Genomic DNA, 21,018 nt, shown 5'->3' on the forward strand with positions numbered 1-21,018 from the left:
AAAGATGAAAAATAGGTGAGGTAATGCTCTTAATAAGGGATGGGACCAGTGAGGAATGATCTCATATCAAAGGGAGAAACATGTACCATCAGTTTGGGTGGAGCTGATGAACAGCAAAGTGTCAGAAAAATTGGAGAGAGATGTTCATAACCAACAGTAGAAGTAACGTTGGGCATGGTAGAAATCAAGAAATTAAAGGTGATTATGATTTGGATAATCCAGAAAAATTGGTTACTTCAATTCGACTGGGTAAAACTAATCTACACTACGGCTGTGGAGGATGGTTTTCTGCAGTATGTATGTGATAGGTTCCAAAGCAATGCATTGAACAACCAACAACAAACAACAAAATTTTAGATTTAGTATTATGGAACAAGAAGATGTGATTCATAACCTTGCTGGAGTCGTTGGGAAATAGTGACCATAATTAAATAGAATTTCACATTGTTCAAATGCAATATAGTTTATTCTGAAGCTAGGTCTTAAATTTGAACAAGGGAAACTATGATGATGTGAGGGGCAAGTCAGTTTTGGTACACTGAGAAAATATATTCAAGGATTTCCCAGGTAAACAATGGCTGGTATTCAACAAAGTCGAACAAGGTCAACAACAGATATACATTCTTTTGAGGTACAAACATCCAATGGAAAAGGTAAATTAACTACTGCTAACAACAAGTTAAATACTGCATTAAATCAAAGGAAGTGGTTTATAAGCATGCCAGAAAAAGTGGTAAGCCTAATGTTTGTGAGCAATTTAGAATCCAATACAAATGACCAAGGAACTGGAAAGGAAAGAAAAGGAGAATATGAATACTAGCGAGAATCAAAGGCAGATTGTAAAAGCTACTTTAGGCAAGTAAAAATTAAAATATTATCAAGGACAAATATGGGTCTATTTCAGGTAGACAAGGGCTGTTTATAGTGGAGGAAAGGGAATTACTGGGGAAACTATTTTATTATTTTGAGGTTGCCTTCACTAAGAAGAATATAGAAAATCTCCCAGAGGTACTAGGTAACCAAATGGGAGAAACTGAGGAACCAAAAGAAATTAGTATCTGTAAAGAGTTTTGTTGAGAAAGAACATATTTCCGACAATTAGGACATTTTATAACAAGAATTTAAGGGGAAAATCAACATTTATAGTAAACGAGATAACAGTATTATTAGGTGTTAAGTGAACTCTGATTGGTAGAAGCCTTGCCGTGAAGAGTGCACCAGTTAATGATGATTGACAGTTCTGGATCACCAAATGATTCTGTGTTAGTAAAGCGGTAGTTCTTGAAAATCTAACTGGATTGAAGATTAATAAATACCCCAGACCAGGTAAGCTGCATTCCAATGTGTCATAGTTAAGCAGCAACAGGGATAGCGGATGCATTCGCTTTCAAAGAGGTTCCTACAGACGGAGAAGTACCAAATGCAACTTCACAATTTGAGAAGGGAGAGCTACAGACCTTTTAGTTTGAAGTTTGTAGAAGGGAAAATTTTAGAATCTGCTATAAAGGATATAACGGAGTATGCAAAATTGGGCACAGTCAACATAGATTTATGAAAGGGATATCATATTTGACCAATCTGATGGAACAAATGGATCGTTCTCAGAATGGTAGGCTGTGACAGAATGGTGGGGTGTCACAAGGGTCAATGCTAGGATCTTAGCCATTTAAGTGATTTTAAATTGGGGCTAAATAGTAATATTTACAACTTCTGTTGAAGACACAACACTTAGTACAAATGTAAGCTGTGAAGAAAATGCAAGATTGCTTCAAGCAGACTTACATAGGCTATGTCAGCGAGCAGATAGTATATAAAGTGAGTTAACTTATCTACTTTTGTAGAAAACCCAATATAATGGTTAAGGGCTGAGAAGTGTTGGCATCCAAAGGGGGCCTGCATGACACTGTCCATGAGTCAATAAAAACTAGCATGCAGGTACAGCTCATTAATGAAGAAGGCAAATGTTATGTTGGTCTTCGTTATAAGAGGATTAGAATACAAAAATTATTTTGCTACAATAGTATTATGTCTTGGTGACATCATACCTCGAGTAGAGTGTGTAGTTTTGACCACCTTATCAAGGCAAGACAATATATGATAAATGGTCTGATCCTAGGAAGTACCGAGGACCTTAGAGGGAATAGACACTGGGTTCGTTAAGGTATCAGGATAGGTAGATAAAGTGGTTTAGACAGTACATATAGGAAGAGACTTTTTCTTTTGATGGAGGGATCAATGATATGGGACACAGATTTAATGTAAGAGGCAGAAGGTTTTTGTGGGACGTGGGCATCGCTGGTTGTCCATCATTTATTGCCTGTCCCTAGGTTTAGATAAAACATGAGGAAAAATATTTTTATCCAAACAGTGGTAGAAATTTGGAACTTTCTACCTGTAAAAGTGGTTGAGGCAGACACCCTCAAAAATGGGCCAAGTAATAGAATGGGTTTCTTGACTAATGTGGATACAATGGGCTTAGGTACCATTCTCTGAGCGAGCAATCTCTACAACTCTAAGGTGTATCTACTTGTCATTCAGAAAGTGTACTCTTGGGATGGTCAGAATATCTTCTGAAGAGAAATTGATAAAACTGGGTCTATATTCCCCAGAGGTTTGAAGAATGAGAGGTGATCTCCTTCAATGTTGCAAAATTCTTAGAAAATGTGACAGGGTAGATGTAGATAGGATCTTTCCTTGAGGTCGGGGAGGAGAAGAGTCTAGTCTATCCCAGATTCTTAATTCCAGATTTTTAAAATCAAATTTAATTTCCACCACTGGCCGTGGCACGATTTGAATCCAGGTCCCCAGAAATTGCTGAAAATATGTTGCTGGAAAAGCGCAGCAGGTCAGGCAGCATCCAAGGAGCAGGAGAGTCGACGTTTCGGGCATGAGCCCCTCTTCCCAGGACACCCCAGAACATTACCTGGATCTCTGAATTAACAGTCCAGAGATAATACTATTAGGCTGTCACCTTCTCTCATGATCCAAATATAAGGAGTAGGCCAATGAAGACTGAGATGAGGAAGAATTTCTTCAGTCAGAAGATGGTGGGTTTTCAGACTTCTTTATCCAAAAAGGCTGAGCCAGTTCAAGCAAAAGTGAGGAAATTCAAGATAGAGATGACATACTTTAGACATAAATGACATTAAGGCAGACAGAGACAGTGCAGGAAAGTGGAATTGAAGAAGATGCTCAGCAATGAGGAAGCTAAGTCTAAATGGTCTATTTATGTGCCCACGAACAAGATTTCTTTCACCATGCATCAAAGCAGAAAGTAATAGTTGATGGGAGGTTTTCGAACCAAGTGAATGCTTGAAGGGAAGTGGAAATCCTGAAGGGCCAGTGTTGGAACTCGTGCTTTTTCTGATATATATTAATGATGTATATTAATATATTATTTGGTGCACAGGAAATAATACTTATGAGTATTCAAATGGCAGATGAAGTTGAACATGGAGAAGTGTGAAATGACTTATTTCAGCAGGAAGGACATGTAGAGGTAATGTCAAATACAAGCAATAATTCTAAAGGGATTGCAGCAGTAGAGGGAGCAGTGTACATGCACAGAAGTCATTGAAGAGGGAAGATAGGTTAATAGCACTATTAATAGAATGCTAGAACAAGGAGAATATGTTGCACTTGTGAGGCCTTAGCTCGAGTACTGTCTACAGATCTGGGCATTATACTTTAGGATGTATGTGAAAGCACTGAGAGCACAGAAAATATTCATGAGCAAAGTCCCTTGTCTCAGGAATGATGATTGTGAAGATAGAATTGGGACTCTGTTTCTTTCAGGAAACAAGGCAGAGAAGAGATTTGGTTAGGGCATTCAAAAGTCATATAGATTTTATATAACTCTTTAGAACAAAACTCTTTAAGGTGGCTGGGTGGGGTATGGCCACCATCTCCTTTCCAGGAGGAAAATCTGAAAAATAAGCCTCTAGAAAAGAAAGTAATTGAGGTTTGGGCAGTGTGGTAGCATGAAGATCAACCTGAACACCTCTTAAATACCTTTGAGCTACAAGATACATACTATCCATTGGTGAAGAGCATTCCTTCTTTAAGCCCCATGCATGGAAAGTCTTATTTACTAACTGGTAAGGTCTTACAAGAACTATTTTTGGTTATCTCAGTGCAGTTGAGACATCGACTTCCTGGACATGAATAACAAAAAATGTTTCCCAAATTTTGAAAATCTTTAAAGCTTCCTTCTCCCCTCCCATCTACAGTCTATTTCTTCATGCATGGGGCTTGAACAGACATGAAGCAACTAATTCTTTCTAAAAACTAGGGTCTAGCATTTGCTGGAGTCTGTGTAAAACAGGAAGTTTGTATTGTTTTCAAAACTTTAAAGGAAAGGAAGTTCTCATGTCTTGTCAAGAAGTAAGGTAGTGAACTACAGAAGTTTGTGAAAACCTAAAGAACTGCAGATTCTGTAAATCTGAAACAAAAACAGAAGTTGTTGGAAAAGCTCGGCAGGTCTAGCAGCATCTGTGAAGAGAAATCAAAATTAACGTTTCAAGTCCTGTGACCCTTCTAGATGTTTATAAACCGGCAGCTGATATAAAGAAACAAAACCAAAACTAAGCTCAAGTCATTTCAGTACCTGTTCGGTTTGTTGGTCGAGTGGGCTGGGATTCAGGTGAAGTGAGACTCTGTCGTCTACCCACTTCTTCAGAAGGTGAGGTTGGTAGAGAAGAAACAGGTGGGGTCTGTGCTCGTCGACTAGGCAGCAGTGTGGTAGTTGGATAACTGGAGAACATTTGACTGAAGAGAACAATATTAGTGATAAAAAAGCCTTTTCACATTAAAGGTCACAGGAACAACATGAACATGATCATAAATGACACCATCTTCAACTGCTCGAATTCTTCTTTCTCTATTCTTAGGGTATCACATATTGCTGCAAACATTCAGTACTTGTGTACAATAATGCTCAGAACCTATCACAAATTTCTTAAACAAATGAAAAACCAAATTTAATTTTCTTTACATACACCCAAATTTAGCTTAAAAGCGATAAGTTTTAAGCTAAAACAATGAAACAGTTCTGAATAAAGTTCAATCAATCACTTTAAATCAGATTGAGCATGATAACACATACCGTAAAAGGCTGAGTGGCATTACACTAGGTGACTCTGAGGCAGGCACAGTTTCTGTGTCAGTGACGGGCGTAGTAGCAGTGGTGGTATCCTCAAGAGAGCTGCTCATGAATGAAGTGGTGCTGGAGGCAGAAGGACTTGTAGTAACAGGTGTTTGTGCATGCATTGCAGCATCTATTTCTTCAGGCTGCTGAGGGGCATCTGTCAGGAATTTGTAAGGGTAGTAATAAATCGATATATCACAATTAGTGTGCTTCCACATAAAATATAATATGCAACTACTGTGCGATTTAATCATATTCCATTACATACAGGGATTTAACTATACAAATGTATGAATCTTGTGTATAACTTATGAAGATAGCTTGGTTGTTCAACATAGGGATAATTTAATTGTTTAATAACACCATATACACACTGTAGTCCCATATCCCTACGCATATTTGGTTAACAATTATTTATAAATTTAAAAGCTAAAATTGATAATACATCTATCAACTTTCATTTGAGAGACGTCCAAACTTCAAATGCCCTTTACCCTGGAAAGTTCTGGCTTTAGTTCTTAAATCATGCCCCCCTTCTAGACTTCTCACTAGTAAACAAAGCGTTTCTCTCCATTTGTCCTATGTGGCCCCGTCACAACTGTATTTTGAGTAATTTCCAAACTAAAAGAAAACTTTGCAAGTCAAGAGAACTTTGGAAGACTAATTGAAATCATTGTCTATATATAAAGTACTTGCTTTTAAATCCTTACTTGGAAACCAGTCAGCCTGAAGATCTGTCACTCCTTCGGGTCATTAATTTCTTCAATACTGCAGTAATACCTATATCAAAACTGGTGATTCCCAGTCCCTGATTTAACAACAGTTTTCTTGGGTCATCTAACATGACAACATTTTCCTCTACTGTGAATACTGATGCTAAGTAATTATTCAGATGCCCACACATCCTATTTCCTCATTGACTATTATTAGTCTTTAAGGGACTATGTTGCTCTTGACTTGTAATTTTTTCCTGAAACATTTGTAAAATCTTTAGGAACACACAACCTATGCGCAGAACTAGACCATTTAGCAAGATCATGATTGATAGGATTTTGGCCTGAACACCACTGTTCCTGTATGTGCATCATAAACATCTATATCTCTTGATCAAAAATCTATTTCAATCATGAATATGTTCATCAACTGATGCCTCACTATCTCAGGGGAAGAATATTCCACAGACCAACAATCTTCTGAGAGAATAGAAAACTCATCAGTCTTAAAAAGACTGACCTCTGAAACTGAGCTCCTACTTCGAGTCTCCCCATAAGAGGAAACATCTTCCTTGTAATAAAATCAAATTAAAGCAGATGCTGGGTCTGAAATAAAACCAATGTGCTGGAGAAATTCAACCTATCTGCAGCATCTAAGGAGAGAAACCAAATTAATTTTGAGTGCCATGACCATTCTTTGGAACACTTTTCCTGCATTTGCTTTAGGACCTAATAAGCTTCAGTAAGACAGTCTTATTCTTAGCGAAAGGTAAGCCATTGAATATCAAGGGGTAGACATTAGATTATTGCTAATTGGAGATGTTTTTTGTGGCATGAATTTTGCCTGCCTTTTTTCAACCCAAACCTGGAGATTGTCCAGGTCTTGCTGCATTTGGAGAACCTTGTTGATATTTTATACATTTCAATCAGATCCCCTCTCATCTCCTAAATTCCAGTGAATGCAGAACCAGTCCAACTAAGAGCTCTTCATAGAATGCTGCCATCTCCAGTATCATGCCAAGTGACCTTTCGATCCAAGTACAAGGAGAACCAGATTTATAAACAACCAACTAATGAACTATATGGATTCCAGTAAGGCCTTTGACAAGGTTGCCCATGACAGGTTATTGCACAAGATATGGAGGCATGGGATTGAGGGTGATTTAGCAGTTTGGATCAGAAGTTAGCTAGCTAAAAGAAAACAGAGGGTGGTGGTTGATGGGAAATGTTCATCCTGGAATTCAGTTACTAGTGGTGTACTGCAAGGATTTGTTTTGGGGCCACTGCTGTTTGTCATTTTTATAAATGACCTGGATGAGGGTGTAGAAGGATGTGTTAGTAAATTTGCGAATGACACTTATGTTGGAGGAGTTGTGGATAGTGCTGAAGGATGTTGCAGGTTACAGATAAGCCGCAGAGCTGGGCTGAGAAGGGGCAAATAGCATTTAATGCAGAAAAGTGTGAGATGATTTACTTTGGAAAGTGCAACAGGAATAAAGAGTACTGGGCTAAGTGTAAAATTCTTGATAGTGTAGATGAGCAGAGAGATCTCGGTGTCTATGTGCGTAAGATCCTTGAAAGTTGTCACCCAGGTTGATAGGGTTGTTAAGGAGGTATTTTAGAGCCATAAAGTCATGCTGCAGCTGTTCAAAACTCTGGTGCAGCCATACTTGGAGTATTGTGTACAGTTCTGGTCACTGCATCACAGGAAGGATGTGGAAGCTTTGGAGAGGGTTCAGATGAGATTTACCAGGATGTTGCGTGGTATGGAGGAAAGGTTTTAAGAAGAAAGGCTAAAGGACTTGAGGCTGTTTTTGTCAGAGAGAAGGTTGAGAGGTGACTTAATTGAGACAAATGAGATAATCAGAGGGTGAGACAGGGTGGACAGTGAGAGCCTTTTTCCTTGGATGGTGATGGCAAGCACAAAAAATATAGCTTTGAATTGAGGGGTGATAGACATAGGACAGGTGTCAGAGGTAGTTTTGTTTACTTGGAGAGTAGTAGGGACGTGGAACGTACTGCCTGCAACAGTAGTAGACTGCCAACTCTCAGGTCATTTAAATGGCCATTGGATAAACATATGGATGAAAATGGAATGGTGTAGGTTAGATGGGCTTCAGATTGGTTCCACAGGTTGGCTCAACATCGAGGGCCAAAGGGCCTGTACTGTGCTGTTATGTTCTATGAATGCTTGTAACTATGAATGCAATCCCTTACAGGGCTATAATTTACTTGGATTTCCAAATAGCTACTGTATGTTGTCCTGCATTGTGTTCCCACTTGCGTACAAATTGACCTGTGAACAAATGTGAGAATGAAACCCCCGTTTGACTGTCAGAACATCCTTTCTTTGGTGCAAACCTGCATACGATACTCCAGGTGTGGTCTCAACAAAACCCTGTTTCGCTGCATTAAGATATCCTTACGTCAGAACTCAAATCCTCTTGTAATGAAGGCCAGCATACCTTTTGCCTCCTAATTGCTTGCTGCACCTCTCTGTTCCAACTCTTCCATCAGGCAGAAAATACAGAAGCTGGAACACATGCAGCAACAGATTCGAGAACAGCTTCTTCTCTGATGTCATTAGACTTCTCAACAAACCTCTCTGACTTCAAATAATGCTGATCTTACTAATGCTGATCTTGCTTAACGCACCTCCTGTGTAGCTTAACCTTGCATGCCTCACTCTTTTCACTGTACTTAGGTACATGCAACTATAATAAAACCAATCAAAACCTGCCTGTCTACTTTCTGTGACTAGTGTATAAGGGCACCCTTTGTACCTCAATACTTCCTGATATATCACCACTTAAAACAATATTCTGCCTGTTTTTTCACAATTAAGTGTGTAACCTCACATTTAGTCATGTTGTACTATATCTGCCATGTTTTTGTGTATTCACTCAACTTGTCTAAATAACCTTGATGACTCCTAACACCCTCCTCGTAACTCTCATTCTCAACCAAATTTGTGTCCAAACAAACTTGGAAATGTTGCATTTGGTTGCCTCATCCAGGTCATTTATAAATAGCTGGAGACCAAGCATGGTATTGTAAGTGTCACTGCTTGGCACTCAGAAAAAGACTTATTGATTCCAACTCCTTGTTTCCTGTATGACAATCAATTCTGTGTACCAATTACCCCATGTGCTTTAACTTTACCGAATAACATCTTGCATGAGGGATCTTTTCAAATAGGCTCCTTTTCAATTCCTCCTGCCTCACACATCTCTTTTTAACCTTGTACCTTGAACTTGTGACTCCATGTAATTGACCCTTCCAACCTGGAAAAAAGCCTCATACTTTCCATCGTTCCATGCCATTCACAATCTTACACACTACAGATTCTTCAACCTTTTGCATTCCAGTGCAAACAAACCCAGTCTATCCAATCTTTCTTCATAGCTAAAATCCCCCACACGAGGCAACATCCTGGTAAACTTTTTCTATACCCTCTCCAAAGCATCCACATCCTTCTGATAGTCTGGAGTTTCTTCAGTAATTTCTGTTTTTGTCACAGGTAAACAGGAATTTACATGGGTGATAATCCGCACTGTACACAATAGTCAAAAGTAGTCAGTATGAGCATGAATCAAGTTTCCCCAATTTAGAGTCAGCTCAGCTCAAGTCTACCATTGACTAACAATGGCGAGGTATTGCCAATAATTATTCTTTTACTGGAAAGTAAACCCAGTTTTTTGCAATAAATACTGGCCTTTGCATTTTCTTCAACATCTTCAACCCATACTACTAGAGGTCATTAAATACTGAGAAAAAAAAGTAACAAGGGGCCTGAGAAAATTCCTGTGGGGAAAGTCTCCTTTCCTCTCTCCAACACAAAAAGGGAGAAAACACATGATAACTATAGACTGTTCCTGAGTTACAAACAAGTTCCATTCCTGAATGTGGTCCTTAGTCAATTTGCAGGCAAGTTGGAAGACAGTGAAGTACAATATAGAACATCTGTATGAGTAAACATTAGCATGTCGGATGCTTAAAATTAGTAACAGTATCAAATCTCTTTTGTCAGTCTGGACATTCCTAAGTCAGGGACCCCATCAGTAGCATTTTGACAATTCTCTGGACACCCTGTTTATCAGTAGCCTGAGAACATATTGTTCTCCTGTTCTTAGTTTGAACATTTCTTTTTGTGCAGGGGTACACGATGAGGCGAAAGATGACCAATTGTAAAAGAGGGAAACCAAAGAAGTGCCCTGCAGAAATCTTAAATAGAGCAATGCAATTGAAATGAACAAATTATTGTATTGTTATACTTTGTTGTGATTCCATACATGTTTGCAAATTTAACTGTGCTGTATATTAGATTTTAATTAATTAGCATGGCAGCTATAGCTATGGCTTACACATATCTATCTTAGTGACTTATTCAAACAAAGTATTTCCTAAACCTATGAGGCAACCGATGCTTGGCAGCCTAACCATTATAATGTTGATATTCATAAATAACCATACCTTGTTTAACTTTGCCACCAAATTGATCATCCAGCAGCGAATTCACAATCAGTTTATAAATCATGGCTTGCGCACGCTCAAGATCAGTCAGTCCCAATGCTCTCTTAATTGGTGAACGCATGACAGCCCGTTTCACCATGTGGCGCATCAGAAACTGGAGTGCAGTTCTCATTTCTACATCGTCCTGAATAACTGGTGACCCAGCACAGTCTGAATTGTGGCCATTCTCAGTTAAAACCTTTGGGATCAGCAACAATTCTGCATACTTGCTACAGCTAAGTAGAACACTAAGTGTCTTCATAGCACCAAGACACAAGTACGATAACTGAACTGCTCGAATTTCTGATTGAACTAAATCATGATTTCTCAGTACATGCTCATGAGGCTTTCGTTTTCCTTCCAGCAGATGGTGTTGAGAATCTAAACTGAGATGCACAGAATCCAAAGTGCAAGTTGAAATGTCATTTTCTGATCGTGAATTGGAAGCTCCACCTTGCATAAAGCCTTTTGTCTCCTCAGCTGACTGTGTGATCACTCGATCAATGGTTTCTTTAGTAAGATCTGCCTCAAATTTCTGCTCCATCTCTGCTTTGTCTTCAGATTCGTGCCTGTGCTTTTTCTCATGACGTCTTGCACTCTGTTTAGTTCCCTCTTCATGAACACCAGTTAAGTAGGTGAGGTCTAGCAGCAGAGTAGCTGTCAACCCACGGAATCGTGAGACATCAAAAGGCAGTGGGTCACAGGGTTCCAAGTTGTACAACGGTGTGTCACTGGGTGACCAAGAAGTAGGGAAGCTTTAATCAGATTCAGAACGACATGGATGAAAGCAAGTGAGGGATAGAAAGGAGGAATGTACAGAAGACAGTTATAGAAGAGTAAACATACGGATGCAGAAAGACATGAATTTTATGGATTAGCAGACTGGTGTAAGTGTAAAATATGTTAAAATTCACTTTTTAAACAGAGGAGAGGTAAAGATAAATGAATCACTCTCTTTTAGTAGCTTAGAATCTTAAACTCTAATTTTGAAGCAAAACTGTTTATGGTACATGCAAGCAGACTTTCAAATGTCTATTAATGTTAAATCCTTCCAATGGAAGCTTCCCAAGTAGTGAATTTACATTTACATCCATAAAAAGAAATTACAAGAATACCGCAATTTAAATTTGGAAAAAATCAAATGTTATCCAACAGTGAGATGTCAGGATCAAGATAAATTAGAAAAATAAATAATTCACGTAAAAATATTTGCCATCTCAATTATTTTTTAACATTTCACTTAAGATAGAAATACTCAGACGCAAGGAACTGAATGAGTTAAAAAAAATTGATCGATCCCGTAAAGTTCTTATATTTTTATAACACTATGTTTTTAAAATGAGCAAGGCTTTTTCCAATGATGGCCTCCAATTAATTCACAATTTGAAATGAAGGGACTCACTACTTGGGGCGGCCCGGTGGCTCAGTGTTAGCACTGCCACCTCACAGCACCAGGGACCAAGATTCAATTCCAGCATCGGGCGACTGGCTGTTGTGGAGTTTGCACAATCTCCCAGTGGCTGTGTGGGTTTTCTCCGGGTGCTCTGGTTTCCTCCCACAGTCCAAAGATGTGCAGGGTAGGTGAATTGGCCATGCTAAATTACCCATTGTGTTAGGTGAATCAGTCAGAGGGAAATGGGTCTGGGTGGGTTACTCTTCGGAGGGCCAGTGTGTAATGGTTGGGCTGAAGGACCTGTTTCCACACTGTAGGGGATCTAATCTAATCAACAGCTGTACAATGGATGATTAACAGGGGCTTTACCAATATTCAAAGCCAATCAAAATTTGTGACAATACTGTCACACAAAGGCCTGGGTTTTGAGGTGGTAATGACAACTAAAATGTTAGTAGTAGTAATCATTAATCTACTAAATTTGACAGTAAGCGTACAGATCCAGAAAAACAGAGGTTACTGTGAGAAATTCTACACTTTGTTATCGAGATTCCTCCAGTCGTAATCATTGGAAAATTAATGAAATGGAAAAAATTTCCACTCTTATATTCTTAGTCTTACCCTTGATAAAGTTTATAACTTGTTGAAAGACATGCAACTTGTTTAATGGCATATTTGTTCTCAATTACCACTGAACATCCTCACACACCCCCATTAAAAACTAAGTTTAGACTTCAGAAATGAAAAATTTTCAGATAAAATCTCCATTAAAAAAACTAATTTTCATCTTTGTTTCCGTCTTTTATTTTGTTATCTAAAAATTTAAACTAAAAGTAAAGGGATTCAGTACTTAAAATGTTCTGATTACAGGGAGAATACTTCACTGTGACTAGCTTCTTGCCATTCTTACTAACATCATTGCTTCAACATGCCTAGAGATCCCTGCAGTGTGGTGCCAAATTCAAACAGTTGCCAGAAATGTGGATGAATTCAAAGAGCACTAGGTGTTGTGGGAGGCTTTTGTTTTCTAATCAATCCACTCAGAGATGATATTACACACCTCTGGAGCTGGTGGGACTTGAACCTGGACCTCCTGGTTCAGGGATAGGGACACTATCACTGAGCCACAAGAAGGCTGTTTTATTCAATTGCAAAAGCTGCTACTTTGCAAATGATTTCAAAATACAGCCATTACTTTAATTTACATAGGAAATGTAATCAATGCATGTATTTGTTGAGATTAAAAAAAGGAAAAACTAAAGCAATCTGTGCCAGATAACTTTGAAGAAGAAAATTCAAAATTGCAGAGAAAAAAAAATCAGCCACAGAGCTAATTAAATGACTAACCACTTAATAAGTGTATGTGAATCTGACAGACTTTACAGATTTGGATATACTTTGAATTACATTAGCATATGTGGGAGGAGATGATATATTGGTAATGTGAATGGGCGAGCATCCCAGAGATTCAGGTTAATAGTCTGGGAACATGTGTTCGAATCCCACTGTGACAGATGGTAAGATTTGAACTCAATAAAAATCTGGAATTAAAAGCTAGTCTAATGCCACTGTATAGCTATTGTCGATTGTTGTAAAAGCAACTGTTTCACTCATGCCCTTTGGAGAAAGAGATCTGCCATCCTTGTCTAGTCTGACCTACATGTGACTCCACAATGTGGTTGACTCTGAACAGCCATCTCAGCAATTAGGGACGGGCTAATTGGGTAGCCGATGACACACACAGCTCACTAATGTATTAATAAAAAATAATTGTTTCTGCATTCTCAAGTGGAGGCCTGCAATGTGGAGGGCTGCATTTGGCACACCAAATCATCCCCCCACCCTATCTCTGTAACCCTGTATTTCCAATGGCTAACCCACCTAACCTACACATCTCTGGACACTACGGGCAATCCAGCATGGCCAATCCACCTAACCTGCACATCTTTGGACCATGGGATGTAAACCAAAGCATCCAGAGGAAACCCACGCAGACATGGGGAGAATGTGCAAATTCCAATAGCCTGAGGGTAAAAATAGAAAAACGTATAGCACAGGAACAGGCGCTTCGGCCCTCCAAGCTTGTGCCGATCATCATTCCCTAACTAAACTCCGATTGTCCTTCTCTAACTAAATAAGAAATCTTCTGCCCTTATTCAGTCTGTATCCCTCCATTCCCTCCCTATTCATGAAATCAACCATGCCTCTTAAATGTCGCCAACGTGTCTGCTTCCACCTCCTCTTCTGATAGCGCATTCCAGGCTCTTACCATTCTCTGTGGAAAAAGCCTCCCTCATTACATCTCCCTTAAACTTTCCTCCTCTCATCTTGAACCTGTTCCTTCTTGTAATTGAAACTTCAACCATGGAAAAAAGCTTCTGACTATCCATCCTATCTATGCCTCTCATAATTGTGTAACAATGCTTTTGTATAGCTATAACTATTTGCCATCTTTTGTACTCCTTGCCCCTGCCAATGAAGGCAAGCATGCCATATGCCTCCTTAATCACCTTGGCCACCTGTGTTAACACTTTTAGGTAACCGTGGACCTGCATGCTCAGATCAGTCAGTATGTTAATATTCTGAAGAATTCTGTCATTGAAATAATAATTCACACTTTAATTTGATACTCCAAAATGGATCACCTCGCATTTGTCTGGATTAAACTCCATTTGCCATTTCTGTGCCCAAGTTACTAATCCATCTATATCTTGTTGGATCATTTCACAATTGCTGGTACTATCAGCAACTCCACCAACCTTCATGTTGTTCTGCAAACTTTACGAATCAGACCACCCACATTTTCCTCCAGATCACTTATATCTACTACAAACAACAGAGGACCCAATATTGATTCCTGTGGAACACCAACAGTTACTGAAAAACACCTTTTCAATGCTACCCTCTGTCTTCTATGACCCAGCCAGTTTTGCATCTATCTAGCCAGCCCACCCTGAATCCCATGTGATTTTAGTTTTTGAACAAATCTGCCATGTAGGACCTTATTAAATGCTTTACTAAAGTCCATATAAACCACATCCTCATCAATTATTTTTGTCAACTCTTCAAAAACTTCATTCAGGTTGGTAAGACATGACTTTGACCATACAAAACCATGATGCCTGTCACTAACTAGTCTATTTTCTTCCACTTTGCATATATCTTGTCCCTCAGTACCTTCTCCAAGAACTTCCCTCCCAGACATATCAGGCTCATTGATCTATAGTTTCCTGGATTATCCCTGCTTCCTTTCTTAAGTAAGGGAACAAAAGGGTCCTTGGCATTGTGAGGCAGCAGTGCTAACCACTAGGGACAATAAGGGTTCAAAAATTGCACTTACTTTAAATAGTCACAGGGAACACGTGTTCCATGAATATGTTAACACATTTGTTTGTAATGCATCGTTTACAGATCTACATGCATAAATTACATTAAAATCTTAATAATTAAAAAAAGCATGGAATTTCCTGAAACACTTTTCCTGTCATACAACCTCAAATGTCGTAAAGCAACATCTACTATAAATCACTGTGGACAACAGAAAAAAAAAGTATAATTTATACACAAGCGCAACAGATAGAAAGAGGCATGGCCATATGCGTTATAAATACTGGTAAACAAAAACAATCAGCTCCACTAAAGCTTAATATCATACCTACCTTATTGTTATTTCAGCATCATCCCATTGTACTTTTGCTGAAGTGCTCCCTTCTTTGAGTACGCCTAAAAGAGTAGCATGCCTCCCTGTCTGCTTGTGAATGCACCTCCCTCCAACTCGAAGACCTGTATCAACACCACCAATTACTGCGAGTACAGGCCACACCTCAGTGCACAAGGTCCTCAGCTGGATTTCTGAGAGCTCTGCCAAACCATGCTTGCTATACTTGCTCTTTTCCTCCTCCTTACTCTCTTCTTTTATTTCATGTTCATCTCTACTTTGCACAGAGCGACTCTTTTTTAATTTCTGGCTGATTTCTTTGATGCAAGATTTGACTTTCTGCAAACGGTCCATCATATTTTTGTTTATACAGTGAGTCCATTTGTCTGAACGATGCAGAATACGGATGAGTTGAATAGTGGCCTCTGCCAGGACAGTAGCTACAGGACTACAGATAGGATCACCAGGTAATAGATCTCTTGGAGTGCCCCGCATCTGCATTTCACAGATTTTAACCTGGAAACAAAAGAAGTCATCAGGTTCAATTAGGATTGAAAGAAAGCATATCGTCAATGAAAAAGTGGCCAATTTTTGTTTTGCACTTCATGTTACTAGAACCCAGTAGATTCCCAATTTTAATTAATTGCTCAAAAAGAACAAGTTCCATAGAACAGAGAACATGACAGCGCAGTACAGACCCTTTGGTTCTCGATGTTGCGCCAATGTGATGTGACCCTTTGGTTCTCGATGTGAACCAATCAGAAGCCCATCTATCCCACACAATCCTATTATGATCCATATGTTTATCCAATGACCATTTAAATGCCCTTAAAGTTAGCGAGTCTACTACTGTTGCAGACAGGGCGTTCCACGCCCCTACTACTCTGAGTAAAGAAACTCAGTTTGCACATTCTCCCCGTGTCTGCGTGGGTTTCCTCCGGGTACTCCGGTTTCCTCCCGCAGTCCAAAGATGTGCGGGTCAGGTGAATTGGCCATGGTAAATTGCCCGTAGTGTTAGGTAAGGGGTAAATGTAGGGGTATGGGTGGGTTGCGCTTCGGCGGGTCGTGTGGACTTGTTGGGCCGAAGGGCCTGTTTCCACACTGTAAGTAATCTAATCTAATTCAATCTAATCTAAACTACCTCTGACATCTGTTCTATATCTATCACCCCTCAATTTAAAGCTCGTTCTAGCTTTATGGCTTTGTCCCCTCATTCTAGCCATCTCCATCCAAGGAAGAAGGCTCTCACTGTCCACCTTATCTAATCCTCCAATTATTTTATATGTCTCAATTAAGTCACCTCTCCACATTTCTCTCTCTAATGAAAACAGTCTCAATTCCCTTAACCTTTCCTAATAAGATTTTCTCTCCATACTATGCAACATCCTGGTAAATCTCCTCTGTACCCTTTCCAAAGCTTCCACATCTTTCCTATAATGCAGTGATCAGACCTGTACACAATACTCCAAATGTGGCCGCACCAGAGTTTTGTACAGCTGCAACAATTACCTCATGTCTCTGAAACTCAATCCCTCTATCAATAAGACCAAACACACCGAACACCTTCTTAAAAACCCTAACGACCTGTGTGGCAACTTTCAGGGATCTATGCACATGGACATCAAGATTTCTCTGCTCATCCACAACTACCAAGAATCTTATCATTAGCCAATATTCTTTATTCCTGTTACTCCTTCCAAAGTGAATTACCTCACACTTTCCCACATTAAACTCCATTTGTACCATTCAGCCCAGCTCTGTAGCTTATCTATGTCTCTCTGAAACCTGCAACATCTTTCGGCACTGTCCACAACTCCACAGACTTTAGTGTCATCCGCAAATTTATGCACCTATCCTTCTACGCCGTCATCTTGGTCATTTATAAAAATGACAAACAGCAGTGGCCCCAAAACAGATCCTTATGGTACACCGCTAGTAACTGTACTCCAGATGAACATTTCCCATCAACCACCACCCTCTAGGCAAGTTCTGATCCAAACTGCTAAATCACCCTGAATTCTATGCCTCTGTGTTTTCTGCAATAGCCTACCACGGGGAACCTCATCAAACACTTAACTGAAATCCATATACATCACATCAATCACTTTAACCTCATCCACCTGTTTGGGTCACCTTCTCAAAAAACTGAATAAGGTTTGTGAGGCACGACGTATCCTTCACAAAACCATGTTGACTATCCCTAGTAACTTATTCCTTTCTACATTAATTATAAATCCTATCTCTTATAACCTTTTCCAACACTTTACACAACCGAAGTAAGGTTCACAGGTCTATAATTACCAGGATTGTCTCTATTCCCCTTCTTGAACAAGGTGACAACATTTGTTATCCCCTGGTCTTCAGGCACCATTCCTGTCGACAATGATGACATAAAGATCCAAGCCAAAAGGTTCTGCAATCTCCTCCCGAGCTTTCCAGGGAATTCTCGGATAAATCCCAGTTTCCGAAACCAACACACACAGACCAAGTCTTAAACTATGAAAGTAACCACCCCAACACACACAAACGAAGCTGCATCAGGACACTATTCAAAGGGCCACAACACACTGCAGTACACCAGAACTGCGAAAAGAGGAAGAGGAACATCTATACAAGGTATTCGCCAAAAACGGATACCCACTCAACTTTATCACCAGATGCCTAAGAGATAGACCGAGGAACGAGGACATGCCACAACCAAAAGGACTAGCCACTCTACCATACGTCAGGAGCGTCTCAGAACTGACAGCCAGACTACTGCGACCCTTAGGACTCATAACAGCACACAAGCCAACATCCACGCTCAGACAACAACTCACTAGAACAAAGGACCCAATACCCAGCATGAGCCAAACTAACGTAGTTTACAAAATACCATGCAAGGACTGCACAAAACACTATATAGGACAAACAGGAAGACAGCTAACAATCCGCATCCATGAACATCAGCTAGCCACAAAACGACACGACCAGCTATCTCTAGTAGCCATACACTCAGACAACCAGCAACATGAATTTGACTGGGAAAACACCACTATCATAGGACAAGCCAGACAGAGAACAGCCAGAGAATTCCTAGAAGCATGGCATTCATCCCCAAACTCCATCAACAGACACATTGACCTGGACACCATATACAAACCACTACAGCTGAAACTGACACCCGGAAACGGCAAGAACATCCATCAACAGACACATCGACCTGGACCCCACATACAAATCACTGCAGCTGAAACTGACACCCGGAAGCGGCAAGAACAAACCAATATAAATACCGGAAGAAACATCAAAGCAGCGCTTCACATGAGGCTCCAACAGCACTGATGATGTTCCCTAGCCAGGGAACGAAACGTTTGCAGCAAAAACTTCCAGCTCGGCGAGCAGAACCATAACAACGGATACCCGAGCTACAAATCTTCAATCAGATTTTAGATTCAACTTCTTTAGTAAACCACAGTTCCCTCGCTCAACCAATTCCTCCCTGCCTGATAGGTACACACTTATCAAGGACACACAGTAGCTGTTCCTTGAACAAGCTCCACATGTCAGTTATGCCCAACCGCTGTCCCTTTTTATCACTAAACTAAATGTAACGAATTATGATCACTGTCACCAAAGTGCTCACCCACCTCTAAATCTAACACCTGACCTGGTTCATTACTCAGTACAAAATCCAATGTTCCAAAAACAACTAACTTCATACTTACATAAATCAAGCATCCAATGCATCAGCGTCTATTTAGTGAACCTTTCTAACTGTCATGTTGATACTAAGTAACTAATATCCCCATTCCAGACTACCAAGTTTATGTGACAATCTGGTTATGAAACTATTTACGTTTAAAGAATGGAGTGGCATGATGGTTCAGTGGTTAGCACTGCTGCCTCACAGTGCCAGAGACCAAGGTTCAATTGCAGCCTGTGGCGACTGTCTATGTGGAGGTTACACATTCTCCCAGTGTGTGTTTGGACTTCCTCCAGGTGCTCTGATTTCCTCACACAATCCAAAGATATGCAGGTTAGGTGAATTAGCCGTGCTAAATTGCCCATAGTGTTCAGTGATATGTAGGTTAGGTGCATTAGTCAGGGGTAAATATAGGATAGTAGGGTAGGGGATGGGTCTGGGTGAGTTACTCTTTGGAGGTCATTGTGGACATGTTGGGCCGAAGGGACTATTTCCACAGTGTAGGGATTTTAAAAAAATGAATGCGACTAAGTGAGAGAACCAATGGACTCACTGAGAAAGCAGAGTTATAAGACTGAAAGATTTTGAATAAACAGCACTAAAGTCATAGAGATGTACAGCATGGAAATAGACCCTTCGGTCCAACCCGTCCATGCCGACCAGATATCCCAACCCAATCTAGTCCCACCTGCCAGCATCGGTCCATATCCCTCCAAATCCTTCCTTTCATATACCCATCCAAATACCTCTTTAATGTTGCAATTATACCAGCCTCCACCACATCCTCTGGCAGCTCATTCCATACATCTGCATGAAAAAGTTGCCCCTGAGGTCTCTTATATCTTTCCCCTCTCACCCTAAACCTATGCCCTCTAGTTCTGGACTCCCTGACCCCAGGAAAAAGACTTTGTCTATTTATCCTATCCATCCAGGGAAAACAGCACCAGCCTGTTCAGCCTCTCCTTGCAGCTCAGATCGACCAACCCTGGCAACATCCTTGTAAATCTTTTCTGAACCCTTTCAAGTTTCACAACATCTTTCCGATAGGAAGGAGACCAGAATTGCACGCAATATTCCAACAGTGGCCGAACCAATGTCCTGTACAGCCGCAACATGACCTCCCAACTCCTGTACTCAATAATCTGACCAATAAAGGAAAGCACACCAAACGCCTTCTTCACTATCCTATCTACCTACGACTCCACTTTTAAGGAGCTATGAACCTGCACTCCAAGGTCTCTTTGTTCAGCAATACTCCCTAGGACCTTACCATTAAGTGTATAAGTCCTAAGATTTTCTTATCCAAAATGCAGCACCTTGCATTTATCTGAAGTAAACTCCATCTGCGACTTCTCAGCCCATTGACCCATCTGATCAAGATCCTGTTGTAATCTGAGGTACCCTCTTCACTGTCCACTATACCTCCAATTTTGGTGTCATCTGCAAATTTACTAACTGTACCTCTTATGCTTGCATCCAAATCATTTATGTAAATGACAAAAGGTAGAGGGCCCAGCATCCATCCTTGTGGCACTCCACTGGTCATAGGCCTCCTGTCTGAAAAACAACCCTCCACCACCACCCTCTGTCTTTGAGCCTGTTCTGTATTGTACAAAACTAGAACAGAAATATAATCAACAATACATTTACAAGTTAAATTGTCTCCCACAGAATTAAAATGTCTTAAAGATGGATAACAAATTGCAATCTTGGACCCCACAGTATACTTAAAACATTGAATGCAGAATCCAGCAATATAGAACTTAAGGGATTTCTTAATACTTCCCCACAAGTGTTAATACAGTAATTCTTCAAACTGCCTTACTATTCACAAAGGATTTCAATTCTTCATCTCTGCTAATGCAATCTTGAAATTCCATCTCAAGAACTTCTCTTTTGAAGACACTCTCA

The 21,018-nt window shown here is 40.0% G+C and overlaps 1 protein-coding gene across 1 annotated transcript in view; it reads right to left on the bottom strand.

The window, feature by feature from the left end:
• Positions 1-21,018, bottom strand: part of herc1 (HECT and RLD domain containing E3 ubiquitin protein ligase family member 1) — a 445,291-nt gene that overhangs the window by 217,938 nt on the left and 206,335 nt on the right. The window contains exons 37-40 of the mRNA XM_060853924.1: positions 15,424-15,938; positions 10,333-11,126; positions 5,105-5,303; positions 4,607-4,767 (exon numbers count right to left, since the gene is read on the bottom strand). Coding sequence (XP_060709907.1) covers positions 4,607-4,767; positions 5,105-5,303; positions 10,333-11,126; positions 15,424-15,938 — 1,669 coding nt within the window. The remainder of the gene's footprint in view (positions 1-4,606; positions 4,768-5,104; positions 5,304-10,332; positions 11,127-15,423; positions 15,939-21,018) is intronic.

This window comes from Hemiscyllium ocellatum, chromosome 42, assembly GCF_020745735.1.
Source record: "Hemiscyllium ocellatum isolate sHemOce1 chromosome 42, sHemOce1.pat.X.cur, whole genome shotgun sequence".
Taxonomy (NCBI): Eukaryota; Metazoa; Chordata; class Chondrichthyes; order Orectolobiformes; family Hemiscylliidae; genus Hemiscyllium; species Hemiscyllium ocellatum.